We start from the raw sequence: 16251 nt of genomic DNA on the forward strand, positions 1-16251 counted from the left end.
AGAAAGGATATTATAATGGCTACCTTAATTCTCAGTAGGGTAGCTCTGAACTTAATTGGCTGATGGTAACACCTCAAGTCCTAGTTCTCCATCCATTTTCTCCTCAATAAATTATTTCAACCAATGTGAATTTAAATGATGAAAAGGAAAATGGAAGTGGCTAACTCTACACCAAAAATCAGAGTTGCCAGTTAAAAAGTATCCTGCATCAGGACCTTGGTCTGGACACTGGCCATCTTTGGTCCACTCTATCACTGAGATGGTGGGAGAAGGAAGAAAGTCAATCACACTTAGGGATAAATCGTACATATGTAAAGCATCTAGTACAGTGCTTGGCCTCTAGTCAGTACCCAGTAAATAGCTATCATTCTTACTATCATGTGTTGCCATACCACACATGAAAGAAAGAAAATCCTGAGAAGTTGGTTTTCTTGGGTTACATGGGTAGTGACCCAAGGGATTTAAACCCAAGTTCCTTTGGCACCAAAACTCTATGTTGTTGCCTGTAGAACCCTACTTTGCCACCTGCAGGTGAAACTAATGGTACAAAGTTCAATCCGCCAAAAATTCACCTGACATCGAAATTAATTTGTCAAGTCAAAGTCTGAGCAATATATGTAACTGTAACACAACTGAACAAAGGCAAATTGTGTTTATATTCGCAAAGAAAATGAACTGCGGCCAGCCAGCATGAAATTACTTGTACATTTTCTTAGCCTGCTCAGTTAAAGCTCATTCAAAATAACGTAATTACTCTGTCCTATTTACAAACCTGAACACTGCATACATTTTGGTCATCTCCTTTGGGCAATCTACTACATAAGGGTGCAGAAACCCTGCATGGAAAAGTTAGTTCTAATACATGTTGCTACTTCTCATAAAGGATTTGTGACACGCAGAGTTTCTTGTGGTGAAATTAGCAACATAAGCTAATTCTTGAGAATTTAGGTTGTCTCTGGATATCCTGTCAGTTCACTAGCAAATAAATAAAGTGACATTTATTCATGAACTAACTGTTTGGAGAGCCAAACAGGAAAGTATTTGCTAAACCAGCATATGGTTAAGAAAGTAATATAAGCTAAGGTCTTGTTAATAGAAAAAACCCCCACAGTGTTCAGGTGGGGTGAGTTTCTGATACAAAAAATGAAGTATGGGCTTAACAACTGGCCAGTGAATTTGGTTAATACATAAATAGAAGTATGAGCCATCCACTCCTTCGCTGAAAACTTGTCACACCTATGGTTTGGATGGGCATAAAGGTGCTATCTGGTAAGGAAGACTGCTGATGGGGGTCTACCATCAGAGCAAGGAAGGAATTCCCACTCACAATTCCTCCTTTTCCTCCATGAAAGGAGCTTTTCCCTGGAGAGTAAGATGTCCATGGGGTGCCTGGCTGGCTCAGTCGTAAAGCATGTGACTCTTGATCTCCGGGTTGTGAGTTCGAGCACCACAATAGGTATAAAGGCTACCTAAAAATAAAATCTTTAGGAGAGGCTAGCTGGCTTAGTGGTTGGAGTGTGCAATTCTTTTTTTTAATGTTTATTTTTGGGAGGGAAAGAGAGAGACAGAGACAGAGACAGAGGGCAAGGAGGGGAGGGGCAGAGAGGGAGACAAAGAATCTGAAGCATGCTTCCAGGCTCTGAGCTGTCAGTACAGAGACTGACGCAGGGCTTGAACTCACAAACCATGAGATCATGACCTGAGCCGAAGTTGGATGCTTAACTGACTGAGCCACCCAGGGGCCCCCGGAGTGTGTGACTCCTGATTGCAGGGTTATAGATTCGAGCCCCACGGTATGGAGATTATTTACAATCTTTAAAAAAATAAAATAAAATGGGGTACCTGGGTGGCTCAGTCGGTTGGGCAACTGACTCTTGATTTCAGCTCAGATCATGATCTCACGGTTTGTGGGATTGAGCCCTGTGTCAAGTTCTGCACTGACACCTGGGAGCCTGCTTAAGATTCTCTCTCTCCCTCTCTCTCCTCCCCTTGCCTGCTTGCACAAGTACTTTCTCTCAAATAAACATTTTTTAAAATATAATAAAATAAAATCTGATCTGAAAAAAAAAAAAAAAAAAAGAGTAAGATGTCCCAGTGAGGAAATGAATACCTCAAATGGAGAGAAAAGCCATTCAAAAAGGGCATATGTAGGCACAGGCAGGGAGAAGTATACTTCAGAGGCAAATTATTCTCCTAAAAAATACAAAGCTCTTAAATTGTTCACAAATATTCTATCCTACCAACACCTTCGTCTGGAGAAAGAAAGATCAGGGAAGAAAGATCCTGCTAAACTGCGAACAGGGGAAAAACTGCCTCATCTGTAAGAGGCTTCTAGGCCCACAGCCTGGCTCACAAATGGATTGGGGGAGGGGTATCCGTGAACCACCTGAAATTGTCTGCAAAAGTCTGCATTTGCAAGACAGTCTCAAAGGGACCCATAATTCATATAACTTTAAAAGTCAAAGTTCAAGCAGAAGTGTCACAGATACAAACTCAAAATCTTACTCTTCTGCTTATGAGCTGTGTGATCACCCAGATTAGCGAAGCAAATCACCCAATTTTTCAGAACTTCAGTTTCGACATTTTAAAATGGAAAAGATAATGCCTAACTCCATGTGAGGATTAAATGTGATAAGGCATACTAAGCTTCCAGCACAATCATGTTCATCCACCCAGAAGGAGGGCAGCAGAAAGCCACTAAAACTTCTAGCATTATAAGGAATGAAATCTGAAACTTTATACACCAAGGACAACGTCAGGACTTAGTGAAAGCCCCCAAAACACCATCAGTTCCCTATATCCACCATTTCATAACTCACAAACCTCCCCACATGAATAAATTCATGCCTCATTTGACGGTCATGACATTTCTGGCAGATTGTTGGTGAAAGAGATTCAAGGACATCTCTAATGTCTCTGAAGTGGAAAATCCAATACTGGGAGAAAAACATCTCAGACTATTAGCTCTTAAACTTATCAGAAATTAAATGAAATGGAATAATACTTCATTTCTCTAAATAGGTTTCCAAATTCTGCAATAACTTGTGTGATGTTATTTATGTTAAAATGCATAACATCTTCATGTTTGTATTTATAATTCCTCTACTTATTTACACAGCTGGTTCTTTTTTTTTCTTCAAGTTTATTTATTTTTTTAGTAATCTCTTACCCAATGTGGGATTCAAAGCCACAACCCCCGAGATCAAGGATCGCACACTCTGCCAACTGAGCCATCCAGGTGCCCCTATGTGGCTAGTTCTTAATTATCTAGACCAAATGAGAAAAGTAATAGAAAATATAAAAATTAGAAAAATCCTTGCTCATTTTAATCAGTTTTGGACCTTGGAAAGCTCGCTTTATGTAGGTAGAGAGGTCAATCTAAGATTTCCATTTGTTTCAGATGGTCCGATAGATCTAACCAAAGATATTTACTGATACTTGTCTATACGACAATTTTATCTGATTTATAACTTGCATAACTGAATGAATATGCAGCCGAAAGGTTGAAAACTCTGCAGGTGTTATACTTTTACCTTACACGTTTCACTTATTTTTAGAGTCCAACTGAAAACAGCTAGTACAGAAGGAAATACGCATGAAATTCTTGAGGTCTACTCAGATAACAGTCAAGATAAGGTCAGTGGATATTTGGAATACCTAAGACACTAATTTAAAATAAAACACTGCGATGGCCAAGAACACTTTCTAAAGTTGTGCTTGAGAGTAATGGTTTGCATTATATGCTTGATGCCTCTCTATATCAACAAATCCCTTAGCCAAAAATTTCCTCATCATCCAGAAAACATTATGGGAAGAACCTATTTAAAAGAAGCTGACATTCCCTCAATATAGCAATCTTACCTCAGGGAGTCCCTAAAAACCTGACTGTTTTCTGACTGTTTCAGAAGCCCCAAAATGAAGAAGAAAATTCTAAAGAAAAAGGTGCTTTCCTACCTGTGTTCAAAGCTTTGTGAATGTTCAACCCTCTCCAAATAATACAATCATAGAGCAAATAAAAGCTGACTTAACTGAGCTGCTATCTATGCTTATCAATGTAAATTCAAAACAAGAACCTTAATTTTATTTATTTTTTTAACTTTTAAAAAATGTTTTATTTTTGAGAGAGAGACACAGAGAGTGCAAGCAGAGGAGGGGCAGAGAGAGGGAGACAGAATCCAAAGCAGGCTCCAGGCTCTGAGCTGTCAGCACAGAGCCCAACCCGGCACTCCAATCCATGAACTGTGAGATCATGACCTGAGCTGAAGTCGGACGCTTAACCAACTGAGCCACCCAGGTGCCCCAAAAACCTTAATTTTAAACTAAGTAGACACTGGGGCGCCTGGGTGGCTCAGTTGGTTGGGCGTCTGGCTTTGGCTCAGGTCACATCTCACGGTTTGTGGGTTCGGGCCCCGTGTTGGGTTGTGCTGACAGCTCAGAGCCTGGAGCCTGCTTCAGATTCTATGTCTCCTCCTGTCTGCCCCTCCCATGCTCATGATCTGTCTCTCAATAATAAATAAACGTTAAATAAATAAATAAATAAATAAAACTAGACATTTATTCAGCAACTAAGTACTGTAAGGTACAAGGCAATATTTCAGACAATGGTGACCTTAACAGTCCTACACTGATAGACCTTACATTCTAAAGAATAAAAACTTGCCATATCTGTGATGTACTTTGAATACAAGTTTTAAAAAATTTTCTGAAGATCTGTGATAAATCATTACAGAGTAACCAAATATCAAAGGCTTTAATTAAATTCTTAAAATAAGAAGTCACAGGAAGAACTTGCAAATTTTGCTCAATTTTTTGCCTGATTCAACAAAATGCTTTGGAGGTAATTTTAGCTATGGCTTAGCATTGATCTCAACTTCAAAACTGTAGTTATATATGTACACCATATATGTAGACAACAGTGAGGATCCTCCTTCCCCCATTCACACCCAAAACACTCAAAAATCGCCGAAAGAAAACTGCCTTCTAAAACTTAAGTCATAAAACTAACACATAATGTATCATAGCAAAAACATGAAAAAGTTATCTTTAAAAGACTTCTCTAGAAGGGGCACCTGGCTGGCTCATTTGGCCGAGCACCTGACTCTTTATCTTGGGGTCATGAGTTGGAGCCCCACATTGGGAGTAGAGATTACTTAATAAATAAAAGTTTGTTTGTTTTTTTTTAAAGCTTCCAGGGTTGGGATACCTGGCTGGCTCAGTCCCTAGAGTATGCAACTCCTGATCTCAGGTCCTCAGTTTGAGCCCCATGTTGGGTGTAGAGATTACTTAAACAAAACAAAACAACAACAACAAAAGGCTTCCCAGGTGTTTTAAGTTACTTGTTTCCTAACTGGAGACTAAAATGTTAAAAAACAAAAAAACAAAACAAAACAAAAAACCCCCACTCCAACCACATGTAAATTTAAGTTGAATAAGGACTTCATGATAAAGGAAGGGATCCTGTACAAGAAATAATCTAGGGGCGCCTGGGTGGCTCAATTGGTTAAGTGTCCAACTCTTGATTTCAGCTCAGGTCATGATCTCAGGGTTTTGTGAGTTTGAGCCACAAATCAGGCTCTAGGCTGACTGTGCAGAGCCTGCTTGGAATTCTCTCTCTGCCCCTCCCCCACAAGCACTCTCTCTGTCTCAAAATAAGAAACTGAAAAAAAAAAAAAAGAAATAGTAGGCAATGAATCTAATTAAAACCCATGATAACATGATAAAAATAGGATTATCAAAAATAAGGGGGCAAGAGGCAGTGACACTGTACAAACTAATTTCAACTGGCATGGAAAAAGAGGTTCAAATATGATGGGTAAATTACAATGGTACATTAAAATTTTAACAGTCTAGTAACGTAAAAGGTGTGATTGCCAGGGCACCTGGGCAGCTTAGTTGGTTTAGCATCAGACTTTTGATTTCGACTCAGGTCATGATCCCAGAGTTGTGGGATCCAGTTCCACTCAGTGTGGATGGAGCCTGCTTAAGATTCTCTCCCTCCTCCTTTGCCCCCTGACCCTACAAAAAACATAAATAAATAAAAAATGTTTAAAAAAAAAAAGTACAATTGCCAGTGGCCACTATACTTGTTTTTACTCTAAGAACATTTTTATGAATAAACATTGCTTCTTCCATTTACAAGAGAATACAGGATATTAACAAAAGAATTAATCTGCAAGAGAAGTTGGTAAGTCACAACATGGAAATGGGAGACATAAACAATAACGGTAATGAAGAGTCACACTTCCTGGGAGTTTCTCACATACCAAGTCCTCTGCTAAATGTTTTTTCATTTAACACTAAATCCTCACAACCACCATCAAGTATATACTACTCTTGGGGCACGCCTGGGTGTCTCAGTCGGTTGAGTGACCGACTTCAGCTCAGGTCATGATCTCGTGGTTTGTGAGTTTGAGTCCCACGTCAGGCTCTGTGCTAACAGCTCAGTGCAGAGCCTGCTTCAGATTCTGTGTCTCCCTCACTCTCTGCCCCTTGCCCATTCATGCCGTCTCTATCTCTCATAAATAAAAGAAATTTTTCTTAATTAAAAAAAAAAAGTATATACTACTCTTACTGTTATCCCCAGTCTACCGATGAAAACCAGTGGACTGGAAAAATACCAAGTCCAAATGTAATTGGACAAAAATCACTTTTTAAAAAATGTTTTTATCGTGAAAGTTTGTTTTTCATTTCACCTGGTCTTTTTTCAGATAAAACATTTGCATCTATGTGAACTGTTGTAAGTGAAGGAAAGAGATGCATAAAGTGGACAGGATATTTATGAATTACGTGATGATGTATCGCCTGGACAGATCACAGAATTGATGGGTCACATAATTAATAAATGGCAGCACGGGGGCTCAAATTCAAGTTTTTCTGATTCGACCTGAAAATGTCTTAAGCACTCTGTTAAACAGCCTTCTCAAGAGGCAAATAAAGGCCGTGCCCACCTAAGCCCTGCCCAGAAAGGGTGCCGAGACTCAAAGGAACTTGTCTGATGCCAGAGGCAGTACCATTCCCCTGATGAAGATAGGTAAGGCTTTCAAGGCAGCTTCCTTCTCTGGTTCCAGTCTCACCAACTGGCTCCCGTGTGGCCTGCCCACAAAACATGGCCTGGCCAGGGAACACACATACTTGGGGCCCTTGGTGGCTCCATATCTTGTTGTGAATTATGAAATTTTAATCCTGCTTTTACATATCCTTCTCAGTGAGGTGGGGTAATGCAGGTCTTACTCCCTGAGAGGATAGGTTTTTGCTTTGTTTTAAGGGCAGGGGAGAGGAGGGGAGGGGAAGAGAGACAGAGAATCTTCAGCAGGCTCTGCACTCAACCTGGAGCCCTGGAATCATGACCTGAGCCAAAATCAAGAGTCAGATGATCAACTGGCTGAGCCACCCAGGAACCCCAAGACAATAGGTTTTTAAACTGAACCACCTTACTCTAAACTATGCTGATTCCATTGAGGTAACCCTGCCCAGTGGGAGTGGTTGTTCCCAGGTGATACCCTCTTGCCTCACCACATCCATCAAACCTCTGTAACACATACCCTCCAAACTGGAGAGAAAATTTCCTAATTCCCCTTAAATTCTACAAAGGCTTTCACAGCCTCTCTTGAAAACACATTATGAAACTCAGAATGAATGACAGGCAGAGAATTTCAACAGCTTTTCATGAGGCTGTTACTATAATGAATTCTCCTATGGGGATAATGTTCTACCATTTTTAGAAGTCACTTTCGACAGCTCAAATATGGTGAATGTAGAAAAAGTTAATCTAAGGTAACTAAATTGGAAATAAGTACATTAACCTTTCCATCTGTAGTTTCTGAATGTATTATAAAATATCTTAGACATTCAAAAAAAATATGAAGACTAACAAACATCATACAACTACGCATCCAGCTTAAGAAATAAAATACTACAGATAGAGGTGAAACCTCTGCGTTGTGTTCTAATGATATTATTGTGTAGCCCTTGTAACTGTCGTTATAGAAGTAAAATAACTAAGCAAGTAAAGACTTTTCCTCCCCAAATTTAAATCTGGTGAGTAGTAGAGCTTACCAGCCAAATCTATACACTATGATATTTCTGAGTCTACCTGATGGGAGAATAGTGCCAGATAACAAACACCAACAGCTCGTCGTATGAATCTCGTAAGTGATGTATGGACACAAAATCAGAACAGGTGTTATCCTGACTCAGAGTCCTTCTGGAGGGTCATTCGGTCATTTGGTAAGATTAGGCCTGGGGCTTGAGCCATCTGTTTATATGCTACAGAGCAGAGCTTCTAGAGGTTTGAAAGGAAGAGTTTGTAATACAAACTAACTTCCCAACCATGACTGTCATTAAATATTGGAAATACTGGGATAGTCTATCCAAGGGCAAGACATTTTCTAGGGCCCATGCCCGTTCCCTCTCAAAGCACTCTACTCTTTTGTTAAAATTAGTCTCATTATGTACCCACAGCCGTATGAAGTTGCTGGTTCCTGAGTATGGCCACTTCAAACAAGCGATGGTCATTTCTCTGGACTTCCTGACGAACAGAGAAGGAAAGCGATGCCTGTGGGTTTAGTTCAGCCTGTTTTTATTGAGCACATTCCATGCCTGGTACTCTAGGTACAAAAATAAATTAACCACAGTTCCTCAAGAAGTTGATTCTGCAGTGGCTGTATGCAGACCTGGTACATGAGGAAGAAGTGACAGCAAAAGAAGAACCAATATTTTAAAAAAAGGAAAACTGGGTGAAGGAAGTAAAAATTTATATAATAAATGTAAGCAAGCAGGGCTGGCCACTGAGGCCAGCTCTCATGGTTTACTTTCTCCTTCTTGGGACTGCTCCATTTCAGCTTCTTCCTAAGGCTCTGCCTCCTCTATTCAACCCTGAAGGGTCTGTCTGCTATGTCTTCTCGTTCTGTCCTAGATGGCCTCACGCCCTCTCCCAGCTTTGATGAACTGACCTAGGTTGAGATTCCCAAATCTCTTCCCTGTAGCTGAGCTCCAAGCCCACAACTGCCTCTCCTTGCTCAACCTCTCCAACTAGCATCATTTTTAAAAAATTTTTTAATTTAATCCAAGTTAATCAGCAGTGCAATAATGACTTTAGAAGTAGAATCTGCTGATTTATCCTCTACATATAACACGCAGTGCTCATCCCAAGAAATGTCTTCCTCAATCCCCCTTGCCCATTTAGCCATCCCCCCCACCCACATTGCCTCCAGCAACTGTTTGTTCTCTATATTTAAGAGTCTCTAACGTTTTGTCCCCCTCCTTGTTTTTATATTATTTTTGTTTCCCTTCCCCTACGTTCATCTGTTTTGTATGTTAAATTCCACATATGAGTGAAGTCATATATTTGTCTTTCTCTGACTAATTTCACTTAGCAACTAACTGGCGTCTCTAACTCACCAGAAGTGATCTCACCACACACCTCTCCTTATCCCCTTTCAAATCTGCTCTTCCTTTTATGCCGCCTCTCCCGGTTACAGTCTCCAACGTTCACTGGATACCTGAGTATCAACCTGGACCCCTGGCTAGCTCTTCTCCACACTTGCTAGGTAGGTCCTGAATATCTCCAGATTCCATCCACTTCTCTCCATTCCCATCCAAATCCAAGTGACTACCGTCTGCACAACTCCTCCTTTTTACTCGTTCTCCAGAGGGCCCACCCTTCACAAAAACAATCATACCAAATCCCTGCTTATAATCCTTCACTAATGGGGAGCCTGACTGGCTCAGGGGGCATGCGACTCTTGATCTTGGGGTTGTGAGTTCAAGCCCCATGTTGGGTGTAGAGATTACTTAAATAAACAAATTAATTAATTAATTTAAAAAAATCCTTCACTAACTTCCCTACTACTTTCAGGTAGAAAACTTGCCTCATGTCTTTGGCCTGCAGTTCCTATGTTGGAAGTCTAGTCCAGCCTTTTGCCACCCTGTACCATCCCCTTCCCTCTGCAGCCTCTCCCTACAGCACCCTCTACTTTCCCCCAACGTAGCATGGATCAACCTATTTTCTTACTCATTATCAACACTAGGGTGAGCTCCCAGTACATACGCCCAAGGCACTAAAGAGCTCTTCTATACCGAACAATCAGATGATTCTCAATAGTCACCAGGAGCACAGTTTATCTTTGTACCTTTTTATGAACTACAACAATGGGATTTCCAGTTAGGAATATAACCTGAGCATTTACATAGAATAACCAGTTTCTCCATCTTCCTCTTACCCCCAAACCAAGCAACCAAAGAGCTATCAGCACAGAACTTGATGTGGGGCTCGAACCCACAAGCTGTGAGATTCAGACCTGAGCTTAAGTCAGACACTTAACCCAGGCGCCCATCATTTTTTTTTTTAATGTTTTATTTATTTTTTTTGAGAGAGAGAGCAGGGGAGGGGCAGAGAGAGAGAGAGAGAGCGAGCAGGGGAGGGGCAGAGAGAGAGGAGGACAAAGGATCAGAAGCAGGCTCCATCCTGACAGGCTGAAAGCAGCAAGCCAGATGTGGGGCTTGAATTCGAGAACTGTGGGATCACAACCTGAGCCAAAGTCAGATGCATAACCGACTGAGCTCCCCAGACACCCCACATAGCATTTTAAATTTAAGATATGATGTGGATCCTTGAGGACTCCACAACTTCCTACAGACAAAATTAGCAGTTTCCTGGGCAAACTTCCCTATGATAACTATAAGACTGTTATTAGAACTTTGGCTTTGGCGGGGTGCCTGGGTGGCTCAGTTGGTTAATCATCCGACTTCAGCTCAGGTCATGATCTCACAGTCCATGAGTTCGAGCCCCACATCAGGCTCCGTGCTGACAGCTCGGAGCCTGGAGTCTGCTTCGGATTCTGTGTCTCCCTCTCTCTCTGCCCCTCCCCTGCTCATGCTCTGTCTCTCTCTGTCTCAAAAATAAATAAAAACATTACAAAAAAAGAACTTTGGCTTTGGGGTGCCTGGAGGGCTTAGTTGGAACAACATGCTGAATCTTGATCCTCAGGTTGTGGGTTCCAGCCCACACTGGGTATAGAGATTACTAAAGAAAGAAATAAACTTGGAAAAAAATAATACAAAGTTTAAAAAAAAAAAAAGAGCTTTGACTTTATTTGCACTTTAAGTCACACAACCACTGTGAGAATCAGGCACCAATGTTATCCCTATCCCCACGGCTCAGATGAGGGAACTAGGGCCCAGAGAGGGCACATAACTTTCCAAGGTTAAACAACCAGTCGGTGGGGAAACCAGAATTCAAACTCAGGCGGTATGTCTTTATAATTGTGGCATGGACTGTGCAAAACAGTCAATGGATACTGAACGAATGAAGTCAGTAAAGTGTAGTAGATCAAGATGACCCATTTGGGGTATTAGAAAACCAGCACTTGGAAAATCCTAAATGCATTACTAATCTGATTTTGGATTGCATTTTGAGGGAACAAATATAAGCACTTTCAAAACTCAGACACTATTATCTTACGGGGCACACTCAAAAGAAGACCTTTTGCTCTGTATCTATTCCTTCCTCACAGGGAGGGGGGCTTGCAGGCTCAGACATCAAGGCCAGGGACATACTTGGAGAGCACAGAGCCAGCAAGCACTAAAATGGGAAAGGCGGCGCTAAGCCAGCCTAGAGAAGCCTGCAAGCCTTTTGCCAGGCTGGTGGGGAGGGGGGTGTGTGTGGGGGGGGGGGGGGTGTCTCACCTCCCGCAGCTCCAGTCTTTGGGCCACAGCCTCCAGGCTCTCCTGGCCAGTGCTCTCCACAGACAGCGTGAACTCCACAAACTCGTTATTGAGCAGCTGGATCCGGGCAACCAGGCAGCTCTTGCTGGACACCGTGTAGCGCCGGGTGCGTTTTAGTTTCAACCCGAATGGCAGTGGCATCTTCTCCCTTCGCGGGTGGAGGGGTTGAAGAGGGAATCCGGTGGTAGTGACGGCGGGAGAAAGCGATCCTCTCCTGACTTGACCGCAGGAGCACCGTACAGTCTCCGGCTGCTCACCCAGCAGCGGCTGCCGCCATCAAAAAGCAACTGAGTCCCCAAAGGCCGGGCGAAGAGAGCATCCACGCCAGTGCTGAGGAAAGAGGAACACCAGTGACATAGGCAACAGCAACTTCTGAACTGAGTTTTTATAAAAATACAAATCAATAAGGTTGCATCCAAAGAATAAGCTTTCCCTCTCTTCTGGAAAAAGATGGCAAGAACAGGATCTGGGAGGCATGTGAGGAAGTTTATCATCAGACTAGTTAGCCCCTGGGTCAGACTCCACCCCTCATTCAATCCTACAAATAGTGATAACCACCTACGGCTATCTAGGGGATTAAATGAGATAATGGTTGGCAACGAAGATGCCGCCAAATTTAGTAGCTTAGTAGCTCGTATTAGTGGCTCTAGGTTAAAAGGTTTTTTTTGTTTTGTTTTGTTTTAGTCTCTTTTTGGCTCACCCAAAACACCCGAGGTCAGGGTTCTTTTAGCCCTTAAGGGAGAACACTGCAAAAACAGTCTAAACCCCAGTGGACAAACTAACCCTGAACCCAAACGGGAGGAATAATCTCCTGGAACATATGACAGTCGCGAGGTTCAAGCGAGGTGAAACGCTTAACAAGCATTTGTAGCGCCGTTTGTAGTTTATAAATATTTACGTCACCAAATTGATTTATTTATAAACAAGGCAAAGACCCTACAGATGCTTGTCATCCGATGACCATCAGAAGCATGGAAATTCTGAAAAGGGTGGCCCCGGCTTCCCTCCGGAAGGGTACGCCCGAAGAGGCGGTGGGCCTTCACCTAAGCGGGGCCTCGGGCCAGCAGACTAGGCGGGCGAGGCCTTAAACGCCATTCTGAATTTAACAAGTGGCAGACGCGGCTCAGCAAGCCCATGAGGCCGGGGACCAAGCGGAGAACTCAGACTCGGACTCTCATCGAGTCCTCCCAGCGGAAAAGCAGGCGGCGTTGCCTGGTCAACGCGCTGCCTCAGAAGCCCCGGAACTCTCCGTCTGCGGCCACGTTTCCGGACGGAAGCGCCAGGGAAGAACCTGCCCCTACGCTCCCGGAGGGAACGTTTAAGGAACCCAGCTCGAGCCCCGCTGGAGGTTGGAGAAGTCAGGTTGGGGGTCCATCTGGTTCCCGATTTGGAGCCTCAGGACACTTTCCCCCTCCCCCGCCCCAACGCGATTTACAACATTTTAAAACACACCTGTTGATGGTAACTCCAGGTTGGGGCAAACTGAGTGTGAGCGGCGGCTGGGAGTTGTTTCCCCTAAAGGAGTCAACAAAATCCCGGGACGCTTCCCACCCTTTGTTTTCTTCTGAGTGGAGACGGCCCCCGAGGACGAAACGTTTGGCTCGGCCGCGGTTCGCAACCCTGAACTTGGGCGGGGAACCACGCGGAGGGGCAAGGTCCGCCCCCAATCCTCTCAGCTGGGAGACAGAACCCAGGCCTCGAAAGAAGCGGCTTTCTCAGCTTCACACTGGGATGGGCTGAACTGGGAATTGATCCCAGATTCCTCATTCCCCGTCCTCTGCTCTTTCCCACTTTCCTGACTGCGTCTCGGTTTCAGAGGTGATGGGCACACAGGGCTGGGGTACGGCAGAGCTAGAGAACAGGGTTTAGCTATTTCACTAGGCTTTGCCAAAGTTAACATTTAGAATTCCGTTCCACAAAAGTGTATTGCATCTCGGAGTACAAGGCGGTGTAGTGGACGGTGTGAGAAATCTAAGACGAACCCTAAGCCGTCGCTGCCCTTAAGGAGATTACATGCATGCTATAATTATATACATGGCTGTATCTCTAGTAAGGACGGAGCCACGGTTTTCTCTCTGTTTTGTTTTCTGTTGTTTGTGCTTTGGTTTGGTTTTTGTCTTTGGAATTCTGGTTATGCCCAGGTAGCCAAAAAATAAAAGCTAAAAACAAGCAATAGAGGAGAAAGGGCAACCGGGACTACATAAAGTGCTGTTTTAAACAACAAAATTTTTGCTGGGTACTTTCTGTAGGTAAAAGGGCCATACTAAAAGGGGGAAATACAAATATAAAAAGATATGGTCTCCACTTGCGATTTTCAATGCTTCCTACCTCGGTATAAACTAGATAGATAGTTGAGGCAAAAGGGAAAAAAAAATCAAGAAATGAGAATTTTAAATAATAAACTTTTAACTAAAAATTGCCTGATGGGCCATCAGTGTTTGTATAATACATATTTTTAAAAAAGATTAGATGTACATAAAATACCACATATACTACACAAATACCTTTCATGAAATGAGGTGGTGGATTTCAATTTTATATACAAATTATGATAACTGAAAGTAAGACAAATTAAGTATTGTGAAAAGACAAGATATTGCATATATACAGAGGAAAGATGTGTATTAGGAGTGTTCAAATATGGTAGACTCTTCATTACAAAGACAGACCTAAGAGCCTTGAAGGCAGTAGATATTACTCTATATAACTTAATTATTAACTTAAAGCTCTGATTAAGCAGATGCAGAATAAAACTTTCAGTTGTCCCTGAGATTTGAAATGTACAGCATCAGAGGTAAAGAAAAGTCAATGTTCTTTATTTTGGTAGATGTTATAATTGAGAAAGTTGAGGGGTCAATGTGGGTGTGCATGTCGATGTCAGGTACCTTTTCCCCCAAGATCTATCCACAAGAATAGCTTGCTTTTTGCTTATTTATAGAAAACCTATGTTAATACTGTTTAATAATTTAGAAAATTATCAATGATTAACACATTTTAATTTTCAGTTACATATAGTGTTCTCTAGCAAATGGAGTAGAAATATAAGTTGCTTTTTGGGGGTTTCAGGTGTAGAATAATACGCAGTAAATTGAAAGGTCTGAAATTATAACTTCTCTACTAAACAAATAATTCATAATTCGCTTTTGAAGGAGAAACTAGGAAATACTTTCTCTACAAACCATTCTGTTATGTAATAATATAGCTACATGTTAAATTCTTTTCCACTTTTCAAAAGACAGTCTATTTGGGAAATCATTTTAATGTTTTCACATCCTCTTTCAAAAGTTTTTCAAATAGAGTCACTCTGAATACTGTCGTTTCCACCCTTGCTAAGATCCTCCCCACACGTAAATTTGCCAATGATACTTTAAAGTAAAATAATCACTAAGAGTATATGACATCTTTAGAGTAATACATAAATCTACAGCATTAAACCAAACGTTTTTCTCACGGACTTATGTGTAGATACTCGAGAATACCATACCCTAGAAACAAAACAGACAACTATTATCAGATTAAAATTACTGTCATATCCCCAAGTTAAAAAAAAATCTGTCAGCAACTAATTAGGCATACAGCGGTTGTCACTTAGAGCACACGGAGTGTTTTGAATGTGTTTGCGAGTACGCTATTATTATAAGGCTTTCTCAGCAAAAAGAAAATAAGACGCGTATGCCAAGAGCAAGCCAATCTAATCAGGATTTGCAGAAATCACAAGTCGGAATTTGCAGACCCAAGAATTCTTTTTTCCAGAGTAAACACTCTACTCCAAAAACAAGTCACCACCAAACAATCCTTCCCTACTCGCCTTCTCGCCAAAGTTATCCGGCAAATTTCGCACTTAATATTCTGAGAGACGCAACTATGCCTAAGACTTTTAAAACCGTGATCCAGAATTTAGCCTCAATAGTCAACCGAGTTCAGAATAGAAGTTCAAGATCCCCTTTAGAAATGAACCCAAATAGATCACGGAGAACCTGGAAACGGAAGACTTTTCTCTTTGTTACGCTGCTGCCAGGGGTCTGGGAACCGGGACCCATCCTCCGGGACGCCTGAGCTGGCCGACGCGCTCCGAAGTCCCCGCTTGCGGACACACCCCACCGCTCGGCCCCAGCGTCCGCCCGCCGGCCGGGGACCCGCGCCCTCACCTGCTCCCGCTCCCGCATCCTCAGGGCCGCGCGCCCGGCTCAGCGGCCCGCCTCCCTGGGTCCCGCCGCGCGGCAGCCGCAGCCGCGCCCGCACGCCAGCCCGCGGCGCGGCGCGCTCATGGGGCTCGCGCGCCTCACTTCCTGTCTCCAAAACCTCGGCCCGCAGACCATTCCCCTGGGCAGAGTCCGGCGGCGGCGACGGGAAAGGCCTGGAGGTGGGACGGGCCGGGAGCGCCGCACAAAGGAACCGGGCGGGGGTCGGGGCGGCAGGAGGACGGACGGACGGACGCGCACGGGACGCGCGGCCGGAGCAGCGGAGCGGCCGGGGCCGGGCGTCCCTCCCCACAAGGGCCCGGCGGGCGGGCGGATCTGGGGAGGC

The 16251-nt window shown here is 43.1% G+C and overlaps 1 protein-coding gene across 1 annotated transcript in view; it reads right to left on the reverse strand.

Annotated features, from left to right (window-relative positions):
- PTPN21 (protein tyrosine phosphatase non-receptor type 21) overlaps positions 1 to 16251 on the reverse strand; it is an 82067-nt gene extending 65816 nt beyond the window's left edge. The window contains exons 1-2 of the mRNA XM_043556791.1: positions 15873 to 16251; positions 11686 to 12054 (exon numbers count right to left, since the gene is read on the reverse strand). Of these exons, the coding sequence (XP_043412726.1) occupies positions 11686 to 11865 (180 nt within the window). The 5' untranslated portion in view covers positions 11866 to 12054; positions 15873 to 16251. The remainder of the gene's footprint in view (positions 1 to 11685; positions 12055 to 15872) is intronic.

The sequence above is a fragment of the Prionailurus bengalensis genome, chromosome B3, assembly GCF_016509475.1.
Source record: "Prionailurus bengalensis isolate Pbe53 chromosome B3, Fcat_Pben_1.1_paternal_pri, whole genome shotgun sequence".
In the NCBI taxonomy this organism is placed as follows: domain Eukaryota; kingdom Metazoa; phylum Chordata; class Mammalia; order Carnivora; family Felidae; genus Prionailurus; species Prionailurus bengalensis.